The sequence below is a fragment of the Vidua chalybeata genome, chromosome 3 (genome assembly GCF_026979565.1).
Source record: "Vidua chalybeata isolate OUT-0048 chromosome 3, bVidCha1 merged haplotype, whole genome shotgun sequence".
Lineage (NCBI taxonomy): Eukaryota > Metazoa > Chordata > Aves > Passeriformes > Viduidae > Vidua > Vidua chalybeata.
In genome coordinates this window covers 6,930,330-6,942,850 of record NC_071532.1, presented here as the reverse complement: position 1 = coordinate 6,942,850, position 12,521 = coordinate 6,930,330, and the positions used below count along the sequence as shown (strand labels likewise).

The window sequence follows — 12,521 nt, the reverse complement described above, 5'->3', positions numbered from 1 at the left end:
TAGACTGAAATGAAGCTGGAGGTGCCCAAAAAGTTGTTCAGGAAAAAGGAGTGAATTGTGCAAATCTGGTTCTTTCTTCAGTGAAAATGGTTCTTCTCCAAAGTAAAATACAGATCATTACCACTCCAGTCAACAACCTCCAAACACAACACTGAGGTGTTTTAAAAATGCATTGCAGACCACTAAATACTTCTGTGAAGACAAGAATGTCTGCTACCTGGAGACGCCTAAGGTGGTCTGAGCTCCAATGAAGGCTCTCCAACAATGAGGTTATTCACAGTGTCTCCATTCTCTAAGTGCAGCCTTTCTTCTGCAGGGCTAAGAATGTTTCCTTAGTCTTCCTTAGCTGGCTGCCTATATTCTTAATATATTTAGGAACTAAATATATTTGAAACCTCTGGAATATTTGCTTCAAACTCATTGTGGGCTCAAAGTTATTTCAGGACAGAAGAGAATTTGGAGAGGCAGGACAGGTAACTGACTGAAGGAACCTTGCTTCTTTAAAAAGCTGCTACCAAAAAACCTCAGCATCACAAAAGAAAAACATTAAAACCACAGAGGTTATAACAAATCACTGTCAGTTTTATGAAGCACGCATGCAAGACTGATGTTTTTGTGTTTAGTCTATCCTAATAAAAATCTTTTTCACATAACCTCTATTTCCTTTATTCATGTGAGCACTGCTGTGAATAGAAAAATCATATTAGCTTGAAATTAAAAAGAAACACACAGATATTAAAGACTAGAATCTACTTTTTCTTCTTTTGTAGATCTGCCACAAAGGAACTTAATCTGATCAGTGTTGAATTAAATAGACACCATTTTCCTGGAAAGTGTGTCATATCTAGTGATAACAGCAGTGTAGATAAGCTGCAGGGAAATGAAGTCAGTTCTATCCGCACAGTACTACAGTAGCTTTATTTGCACAGCACAAAAGTGCAATCTGATACTACATCTGTTTGTAAAGACTGAGTACTGGCAGGACTACAGATGTTACAATGCCGTTCAGCATGCCAATTAATGAGATTAGTTAAAAAAAATAACAAACCAAACCCCCCATACTAGACTGTCAGAGGCTGAAGTAGTTCATGCCTCAAACATTGATTAAAAATGTTGCTTGTTATAACAAAAACTGCATAAAGAAGCTACAACCAAAGAAGCCTCCCTGAAGATACCTGACTGGGACTTTGGACTGTAAGTTAAACCACTAAGATTAGATAAAGGGAAAACCCATTCTTCAATCATCTCAGGCCTGGGAAAAACAAACGAAGCTGAAGGAGAGGAATGCATCCACAAAAAAGCCAAACGCAGCAGATATTCTTCCCTGGCTGAGTTTGCCAGCAGAAGCCAGGTTTACACAGACTCCCCCCCCCGGAAATTATGCGGGGGTGGGTGGAGGAGGTTTCGGATGTAACCTCTGGTTAGAGGCACTGAACACCCATCCTCCCTTACACAAACTGGCCCAGATGTGGAACCCCCAGTCCCACAGGCCACATCCACAGGACATTCTCATGGCAGGCAGCTAGGGGGGGATAATCCATCAAAAACCCCGCAAAGTGCTTCCCCCCAGAGTCATTCCTGAAGCCCTGCACCACAGGACTGCACATGATGCAACAAAGACAATGGCAAACTTCCCCACAACAGGGAGGTGCCTGAGTTTTCCTAACTAGCCTGAGTGCATATCAACCCACTGGATTCTGTGCTTTTTCGGGGACCTTCACCAGCAAGACCACCAGCTGGAGAGGATCAACAGACCATCGTTGAGATTCATGGAGTGGTGATATTTTCCTTATTCTGTCTCTGTCAAGCCCTTTTTGTCCCCCCCCCCCCCACCTATTTTTTATTTCTTTCTTTCTCTTTCTCTCTATCTTATATTTACTATCAAATAAAACCCATACTATTGTCACTGTTATATGGTCTCATTTGCACCTTAATTCAGGCAGAGGCACTTCTAAGAACTTTAGTAACCAGATCATGACATAAACTCATGACAAGACCAAGGTTTCTCATCAGTAGTTTTACAGTTACAGTATCATGTAGCTAAGAAAAGGTCCACAAATGAAATCTACATAAATCTACATGCAAAATTCTATTTTATCCAAAGCTCATTATCTGAAGCAGTGTTCCATGACACTAGATTAAAGACAAAGACTGAGAAGAAGTAGAAAAAAGAATTTTGCACATTAAGCCAAAATTTTATGCAAAAGAGTTTCCCACATATAGGAAATCAACAGCCAAACAAAAAGGCATACACAAGAAAAGACCATCCATCTGAAAACACTATTAAGGACAATGCTGGTTTTCACATGGAAAGTATCCAGAAAGAAAGATCCACCATGTTGCTTTCACAACTGAAGTAATACCCCACAGGCTCTTCTGCCATTGATTGCTAAAGATGCTAGATCTTACCAGAATCTTTATTGCAACCTACAAAAGTTGCAAATTTAGCTACCTCTTTAGGTTATTAATACTGAAATTGGAAGGAAAGGCTAAATTAACAACAGACAGAATGCTAGTCAGCCACAAAAACTGCACAGAAAAAAACCCAAAGGGCCAGCTACTGAATCGTGGCCCGCACTGGTGGTCAGCAGTATAACACCATGTTGAGAGAAAATGATACTCCAATCTGTTGTAGGAAAGGGTCATAGCATTGCTCCTGATAAAACAAAAAAATAAACAATCCCCAACAAACTAGATTTAGTGTAGGATATTCTTTTTCATTCTGCACTTTTCCAGAATGCAAGATGCTCCACCCCATTCCTTGGGTACAATTACCCTGCCTTTGATAATCAGAAAGATGATTTATTGAATGTTTCATCCAGGCTGAACATAGTCACCACTAAGAAGAATAACCACTATAGCACACCACTTGCTTGGCAGTATTCTTAGCTGGAAGTAGAGGGTTTGGAGTCTGCTTTATTCAAAACACAATCAGAAAAATTCCTGTGCTGTTTGAAGAGGAGATGTCAAAAAAACAGCATTAGCATCAACATAAACATATTTTAAATTGTCAGGGTACCCCAGCCTAAGCTGAAAAGCTGCTGTTGCCTAACTGCTGTCCATAAAGATGCATCAATTACAGAAGGTGCTTTCTTCTACTGATTTGTAGGGCTCAGGTAGACAGCAGTGCAACCTTCAGAGGCTGCCTTTGCAGCAGTATAAAAGCAGACAGAACAGTAACATTTGAGGTTTGGAGTTTTTTGCAGGGTTGGGGTTTTTTTGATGGGTTTGTTTTTTGGATTTTTTTTTTTTTTGGGGGGGGGAAGGGGACACACAGGTGTTTGGTATTTTAAAATCACTGATCTATTAGGACAACACTAATGCCACATGGCATGAACCATGTATATTCTTATGTATGGTCTCAATTATATGAAATGTGTCCTGGGCTGCATCCATAGCAGTATGGGTAGTGATCCAGGGAGGTGGTTCTGTCCCAAGGCTCTGCTCAGGTGAGACCCCACCTGGAGTGCTGTGCCCAGCTCTGGGGTCCCAGGACAGCAAGGACATGGAACTGTTGAAGCAAGTCCAATTGAGGGCCACAAAGATGCTCAGAGGGCTGAGCACCTCTCCTATGCAGACAGGCTGAGAAGTGGCATTGTTCAGCCTGGAGAAAAGAAGGCTCCAGGGAGAGCTTGCTTCACTCTTTCAGTACTTGAAAGGGGATGGGGACAGATTTTGCAGCAATAGGACAAGTTGCTGCAATAGGACAAGGGGTAAAGGTTATACACTGAAAGAAGGTAGATTCAGAATAGATTTAAAGAAGTTTTTTACAATGAAGGTAGCGCAAGTTAAAATTACCCAGAGAGGTGGTAGATGCCCTGTGCCTGGAAACATTCAAGATCAGGCTGGATGGCGCTCTGAGCAACCTGGTCTAGGCAAAGATGTCCCTGCTCATGGGCAGGGGAGGTTGGAATTAGGTGACTTTTAAAGATCCTTTCCTGTCACATATAGGTAAAACCTTACAAAAGAAACGCCTTACAAAATCATGGTTCAGGCCTTGCTACTTTGGCTAAGTATAGCCAACAGCTAGCCTGACAAGTTCCCTTGAGAAAGGAATTGTAACAGTGAGAATCAACTTACATATCACTCTATTCTTTTGGGAACAGATTGTACCTGTGAGGAGAAAGGCTCTTATCTGTGAGAAATTGCTCTTTACCCAGGCGACAAGTATGTAAACATCATTAGAGAAGAAAGTTTTGATGGACATGTACACTAGCCATGACCAACCAATGAACTGCATTGCAATGAATTGCTGACCAACTGAAATTAAACATGGTGCCTTCTGATAGCCATATAAATATGAGCTGTGTGCAGTAAAGATTCGGCATAGTACACAAAGAAACAGGTGTCTCTGTCTGCCTCTGCTGCAACACCTTCCAACCCACATGATTCTATGATTCAGAAGCTTCCTCACTCAGAAAAATATGCACATTACAGTGAGTACAAAACAACTTCAGATAGTTTTTACTGCTCACAAACAAGTGACCTGGCATTCCTTATGTATTATGAGCCTTAAGCATAATCCTTTCTTGTGCTCACAAATTAAGCAGAAAAAAAAATAGCTATTCATCCAAGACAGTTCATAAATATAAACTGAATGCAGACTAGTGGGAGAGTATCAATAATTAACCCTCTGCTTACAGTTTTTAGTTTAATAAAACACAGGCATTAAGTGTTCAGGAACATTATGAGTATTTCACCTAATGTTATTCACAATTTCAAGAGCAAGAGTACTCTCTCAATCATATCCAAGAAAGGAAAATTCACAAGAAATGTTAAATGGGAAAAATGGCAGTGTTTTGAAAAATTGCTGTGTACATTAACAATCTAATAATATTATCCATACTGTTTGATTTCCAGAAAAGCAAGGCAAGATGCAAACTGATAAGAAAAAAAAATAAGCAGAAGAACTTGCAATCTATTCCATCATCTACCAGACAATCAAGTAACTCTCCATATTCTCTCTGTTTCTGGTGGGCTTTTTTAATAAAAGGAAAACTCCTTTCTGTAAGGCATGAATTTGGCATTATCTGAAGACAGTAAGACTGCTTCGGCTGGGAAATAATTTTTAAGCACACCTTCAACTGGGCCTTGTCCATGCCATTACATTTTGCTGTAAATCTGAGAGACTAGTGAGGCAATGCTGAAACAATCTGTCCTACTCTATGCTGACTGCAGAGTTAAGGACAGTACAATCCAGTATAATACAAGTATTCGTAACAATATTATAGCAGAATAACATTATCAGTCAGGGAAAAGCCCAGGATAGCTCAACAATAACCAGAGGTAACAACAGCCAGGACCCCAACTCACAAAAAACATAATACTAGAAACTGTCACTGAAAGTTTTTAGATTCCTTGTTTTAAAAGCTGAAGAAATAGAAAAGTATACTTATATTATGGGGTTTTTTTTATCTTCTTTATCATCCCTATCTGAAAATAGAATGTCCTTTATTAGCAACCAGTTCACAATCTTGAGATCTCTGTAACTAGCTCAGTAGCAAAAGACTAACAGTCACATTTGAAGCAGTGTTATTAAACACACTCCCTGTCTTTCAGACATCCTTTAACTAGAAGTTATTATTACCTGTCCAATCTTCCTAAAGGATAAAGAGAGATTCCCAAGTAAAACTTGGGAATAAAGCTGCACTATCCAAGGATATAATTCAATTTACAGTCAATTTTTCAAAAGCACATAGGTGTTAAATCTCCTCGTCTCATACTCAAAACACAGGCCCTAGCTATTGAAAAAAAAATTAGAACAAAACACCACCAATTCTCTGTAAGTCACTTTAGGGACAGTGAAAAAATCCCTAAAAACAGTTTCTCTACCATATGCATTCTATGTCATTGTAACTGCATAATAAAACTTTTTTTCCATATTTTAATTTGGCCACTTACTCAAGAGAACACAAGACATTAATTTCTCAGCCTTTTTATGCTTGTATTGGTATTATATGAACTCAAGAAATCTTAATTTTCAATTCAAAATGCATTTTTCTCAGGAAAAATAGTTAACTTGTAATTCTGAAAAAAATACAAACATAAAATTTGCCATGTCATTATTTTGCTGAACTGCTTTTGTCATAATGCTTCTGCAACATTTCAAACAGCTAAAATGAAGAATGACTGGAATTACAGCAACTGTATTTTAGAATATACTCACCCTGGATTATAAAGCATAACTGCTGACAAATTCTCACAAGATTTAGAAAGATCAGTCATAGACAAGCTGAAGGAAGATAGCAGTCCACTCTAACAACAGACCATAAAATAAAAGTATTAGACATGCTTAAAAACTCTTACTTTAATGAAATATTAAGTAAAGCACATGAAGAGAATGAAAAAAGGCATCCTACAACAGTCAAGACATGTCTATACTAGAAATAAAGTTGTGAAAAGTTTTACCAAACACTGATTTCATCTCACCTTTCTTTTCTCTCTTAGCTTAGCAGCTTCTTTAGGGTGGTTAAAGCGAAACATATTGGTTCTTCCAAGTAATATAACAGCACCTGATGAAAAAAACACACACCACTAACTGACAACATTCTGCAGCTGGAAGTACCAGGTAATTTTTGAGACATGCAATGTGTAAGCAAAGACTTCCATTAAGCAAGAACTAAATGAAAATGCATTTTGACAAGTGTATAACCGTGCATAGTCACAGCTACCTTAACTGATGCATTCAGTTATTCCTTCCTCTTCCTACTTAAACAAAACTGAAACCCACACATGTTCACCCACTGCATGAAAATGACTGACTCAAGGTCAATCATGTTCATGGAGTTCAGTTAAAGAATAAGCATAGGGAGAGGAAGCAGCTGCCCCAATTTGATCTATATACTCTTTAACAGTACTGCTTTGGAAGCCACCAGCAGATGTAGATTTAACAGGAACATCCATAAATGTGACCAAGAACAAACTTGTCCATCTGCTACTGATCACTGGTCAGGTTTGAATCCAGCTACTCTAAAAGCTCCAGATTTCCATTATTTGCACTCTCACATTTTTCTTCTCCACGTGGAACAATGAAGCTTATTGTTATTCAAAACAGGATTATTAGACTTTAATACCCAACAGTTATTTTTCTGATGGAAGAACTTTGAATAATTCATTTTGGTCAATGCACATCAATTATTATGTTTAATCAGTTAAGGTATAGTCACAAATAAAGAGATCCTGAGCAATTCTTATTGTATTTTAAAGACAATGGTACCAAGATTAATACTTCCCTACCAAGAAGTATATTGTTATAAGGAGTGATGTCTCACTACTGTCATAACATGGAAGTCTTCCAAGTTCACCACCTCAGAATCAAGCATTTATCTGTCAGTCAGTACAAAGCAGTTTTATAAAGGACTCTGTTACACTTATGAAAAAACTGTTCTTAAACTCATCACTACAAATTCTTACCATCTGATGACATGATGTCCTTAGCAAGGAATGCTTCTCTTAAAATTAGCTTAATTAGGAATATCAACTCAAATTAGGTAATAAAGTCTTAGCAAATAAATGGCAAAAAGCACTACAATCACTTATTGCTTTCTGCACAATACCTCAATTTTGGATTACATTTGCAGTTTACCTCAGTCAAATCTCAAAAATAATTACCTTTCATAAATCTGTAAGAAATTCTTTCAGCTGCTTTCAAGTGAAGATGAAAGTAATTAATTGCAAACATTTCTGACCACTTCACTAGGTGGAAGCAATGTAAACAAATTAATTAGATTTTCAGAATTAATAGTTACAGATATGTGTCCCTATCTTCATAAATTTCAAGGAAGACAGGAGAGAGAGACTTGACAGGAAGCATATGAGAGTCAGTCCTAAATGATGGGTCATTTGAATAACTCCTAGGGTTATCAGAATAATAACAGAAGGGTTGACAGTTTGGCCCAAACCCCTGAAAATATGTTCTGAGGTGAGGATATATTTAAGGTAAATGACAGACTGTAATTGTGAATGTTAACTCCGTTACCTTTACAAAAACACCACATTAGCCAGAATTTGCAAATGATCAAAGAAATCCATAGAAGGAAGTGGCAATTAATTGCCATGCCTCTTATTATTTTTGAACACCATTATGGTCTAAAAATTTAACACATTTTCAAATGAACAGCTATTAATGATGAACGGAAACATTTAAATACATCAGCAGTTAATCAGTGTTACCTAAAAGCAGGTATTTAAGGACCCTGTCAATTCATGCTGTGAGACTAAATGCTAACACAGCTGGGATAAATAGATTCCACACGAGTCCTTGAACTAGTGATTTCATTAGTTTTGTACACCTAATGTCACCTTCCTCTCAGACTCAGTCTCCTTACACACAAAAGGTCAGCTTAGGCAGCTGGTTTTCACAACTCAGCAACCCTAGCAACCCTTTCCCCTTTGAGTTGCAAATTTTTGTCTAAAGAAATTTATGAGGGAAAAAAGTCATGTCTCCACTTTTTGCAGGACAAAAATCAAGTTGTAATATGCATCTGAAAGAGGGAAATAGCATCCAAACTCTTACTTTTTTCTGAGGCACACTGAATATTTTCTACCTGTAAAATGCTGCAGGATAAAGTAAAGATGATTCATAACAACTCAGTTTTTACTGTTTACAGTGTTATTTGCTATTAATCTCAATGTTTCTGTTGTTAGGAATTTATGCTTAGATTTACTCAAACCTAAGACCAAGGAGGCTGGGCTTTTATTTTTTTTCCCCCTGTAATAGAAACAAGCACGTATGCCTTTCTCTTTGCATGAAGAAATAGGCACTCTAAAAAAAATAAGTCAATGCTATCTCTCTACACCTTGCTTTCTGCAAGCAGTCTTTATAGAGTATTTGTTAGAGTTCAGAAAGGATGCAAGAATCCCCTTGTTTAACACTGCATTCTACTTTTGTTATCCTAAGCTTTCACTGAAATCTTTTCAGAGAAGCAATGTGAGACTGTTTTTCAGCAGCTGAGCTGTGTCACAGCCTCACTCCTAAACAAGGCTTTTTCAGTTCCTTGCTAAATGGGAAGATATTCTGGGCGCTCCTGGAAGATAAAACATCGAGCAGCTCTCCTGCAGCACTCACCAGCTCACTTGTCAGTCAGTCCTTTCCAGGCCAACACAATGTATCTTTGTTCTCAGCTGTCCTGGCTGCTTCTTAATTTCCAGATTTTAAAGCTTTTACATTAAAATTGTTGTTCTTTAAACCTCCTAAGGGTTAGCGTCCGCCTTTTTGTCATTTCCTATAGCTGCAGCAAACAGATACTCAAGCTCAATCTCCTGTTGTACATGAGAATTTGGCAGTAGTATTAAGTAGGACTAACCTGAAACTTGGGGAGAGGGGCAGGGGTGTCTCTGGCATTCTTTTAGTCCTGTAGATATCTATATTATTTTTCTTTTAACATAACAGCAATCTGGCATGGAGTTCACTTTGTGTAAAAACTTACAGAATCAAACGGTAACTATCAAATCATAACCAAGATTATTAGGTTGTTGGGGTTTAGGATTTTTCCTTTTGTTTCTTTCTCTTAAGGAATTTTCTCCCATTTTGTTGCTAAGAAACAATAACAACTGGTACTTAAGAGACAAAAGCAGTTGCCAAGCTCAGGGGAAGAGGGCACTGCACTTCTCCTATCTGAGGTTTCTCTTGGAGGAGCAGACAGAGATACCAACGAATTTGGCTGGGGAAAAGGGGGCCTGGGTGCATCTCCTAGCTCTCTTGCTCTCTCAGCTTCAGAGGAAAAAGTCGAACTCCTGCCTGAGGTGGGGGAGAATTCATTGCCACTGCTGGACCCCAGCCCTGCCTGGTTTCTCCTGCCACAGGTGAGTGAGCCTTTGCTCCTGAGAGCAGCTATTGAGCTAGGACCTTATTGGCACCCTGCCTCACTTGAAAAGGACCCTCACCATTTGTTCAGGTGCCTCAAGGGAAAAGACCGGGACCGACGCCTCCTGGGAAAGCGCAGAGGAGCCCAACTACCAATGCCCAGATCCGCTGCCTTCTGCCACTGCCTTAGGCTTTTTCACTGCACTCTAACTCACACTACCTGCCTGCCGGGACACCCTGCGGCCCCTGCTACAGCTGCTGAGTTTCTGCTACCCTCTTGCTTGCTACCCCAGCTGTTGCTGTTCCAGCAACCTCTCCAAGGTTCCTGCTGCAGCCCATTTTTGCCACCCGGCCCGCCCGCCATTGCCGCGTGAGGGAGACGCGGCCGAGCTCGCTCCGCAGCGCCCCCTGCAGGCGCGGGGGAATCATCGCACCCGCCCTGCCCGGCCGGGAGCCAGCAGCGCCCCTGCCGGCTGTGCCCGGAACTGCACCGCAGGGGAAAGTGCCTGCAGCCCCGAGAGGCTGGGACTGCGTCTGTGCTGCTGCTGGCCTTGTTTGTCTGCCTTGTTATCCCTGTACGTACTGCTAAAGAGCTGTCATTCCTTTCCCCATATCTTTGCATGAAAGCCCCGTAATTTCAAAGTTATACTAATTCAGAGGGAAGGGGATCATATTCTCCATTCCAAAGGAGGTTCCTGCCTTCCTTGGCAGACACCTGTCTTTCAAACCACGACAGAAGTGGTTGAAATTAAAAATGAATTCTCTTTTCACTATATGGCAATTCTTTGACAACAAAAACACTATGAGGTTTTCCTGGTGGTTTTGGATTGTAGTTGAGAAGACATTAAATTAAAATTAATTAAACAATAATCCATTTATAAACATGCAGATTTTTTACAGTGCTGCTGCCAGGAAGAAGCAAAGAGGTTACCTAAACAATGACATTATGCTAGGTAATACCTTGGTTGAGGTGTGTGGGTTCTGTAATCTGAATGCCATTCACAGAACACTGTGCTCCATTCAGTGGGATGAGGTTCACAGTACCATTGAGATTTTCGAAGATGCAATGCTCACTTTCCAGATCAAGGCCATGAAGAACTAAACACAAAGAAATAAGATAACATAATTAGACTCCACACAACTAGTAAGATTAACATGCTAATAATAATTTATTAAGAACACATTGCACTACATATCAGAGAGTATATCTTCTCTTTACTCTGGACAATGTTTTCTCCCTTTATCACATCCTGCATGCCTTAAATATTTATTGTTTTATTCTAGTGGAAAGAAGTGTGCTGGGTTGGTTTTGCTTTTTTTTTTGTGTGTGTAATGGTCTTTATTCCTGTGCTTTGATGCTTGATAAGCAAATGCTCCTTTCTTTCCAATAAAAAACAGAAAAGTACAATTCACATATTTGTAGAAAGAGATGCTTTAACCAGTTTCACAAGGAAATAATGAAAACTTGCAGACCTTAGGGCAATCATGCTTAAATCTGAAAAGACAGGATAGAAGATGTCATTTTAGACAAAAGGATGGCTGAAGTTCTTAAGTCCAATGGCATTCAGGGCTTTTATCAATCAGTTATGCTACTTTCCATTTTTCCTTCAAATAATGTGTGATTATGGGTATTAATACCACAAGGCATCACAAGTTTGGTAATTTCATGGAATTTATTAGAGTAATTTAAATCCAGACAACTTTTGGCCCATGAAAATTTACCAAACCAAGTTATTTGATTCTCAGATTCTCACCCAAGAGTTAAAGGATGCAGTTTACTTAATGAAACTGCCTTCCAGGAACTTATGTAAAGCTTATGTGATAGGACAGTCCAGATCTGGCAGTTAGTTGCATTGGTAAGAAATCAACAGAAAAACCAGTAGATTTTTACCAATTTTCAGAATTTTTTTAAACTCAAATCTGAAGTCCCAAGACTATCTTACTTATAATAGTCTAACAATGCTGTCATTGTACAAAGGTTAAGAGAATGATTTTTCAGTAATTGCGACAGGTACTATACAAAAAAGGACAGTATTTTTACATGATGCTATTTCAAGAGAAGAAAGAAATCAATTAGTAACAGGTATACGAACATACTTAAAGCCCACAAGCTATGCTAGAAGGCATGCTCTTTGAAGCAAATCACATGCAATTCAGCTTTCAGATTTTCTAAAAATTAAAATACACAAACCACAGAACAACTAACTGAAAAAGGGAAAAAAACGTATGAAGCTTAGTTCACATATTAGGATACTGGAAGAAGAAAGAATATAAAAATGCCAAATTCCATACCAATGTCCTGTTCTGTTGTAGCATCTTCTCGGCCAACGTATGTTTGGCCCTCCTAATTAAGAGAGAAATACACATTATTTCCAGTTGGAATCTCCTTATCTCCCCCACAAGAATATAATTTATCCTTCCACTTTCTCAGGGCAACCAGAATGAAATATATATTTAAACATACATGAAAAAAAGGAATCATGTAGCATTTTCAAAATGCTTTCACAGTCTTTATTTTATACCATTATAAGCAAATTCAAGTTTTAACTGTCCAGTGCATAACCTTTATAGTTTTGAGACAATCTAGATTTAGTTTTTAAGGTCAAGCTTTATAACATTGTTAATAACAAACCAAAACACACAGATAAAAATATGAAACACCTATAGCTGGGTAACCAGTTGACTCTCAGGATAAACCTAAACAGATACTTTAATT

General features: G+C 38.8%; 1 protein-coding gene across 11 annotated transcripts in view; it reads right to left on the bottom strand.

The window, feature by feature from the left end:
* Positions 1–12,521, bottom strand: part of KIF16B (kinesin family member 16B) — a 141,018-nt gene that overhangs the window by 67,579 nt on the left and 60,918 nt on the right. For all 11 annotated transcript variants that reach the window (XR_008430087.1, XR_008430089.1, XR_008430088.1 and 8 more), the window contains exons 14-17: positions 12,098–12,149; positions 10,766–10,903; positions 6,430–6,512; positions 6,167–6,255 (exon numbers count right to left, since the gene is read on the bottom strand). Coding sequence is in view for 4 of the 11 variants with exons in the window: in XM_053938744.1 (XP_053794719.1) it covers positions 6,167–6,255; positions 6,430–6,512; positions 10,766–10,903; positions 12,098–12,149 (362 nt within the window). In the remaining 7 variants the exon portion in view is untranslated. The remainder of the gene's footprint in view (positions 1–6,166; positions 6,256–6,429; positions 6,513–10,765; positions 10,904–12,097; positions 12,150–12,521) is intronic.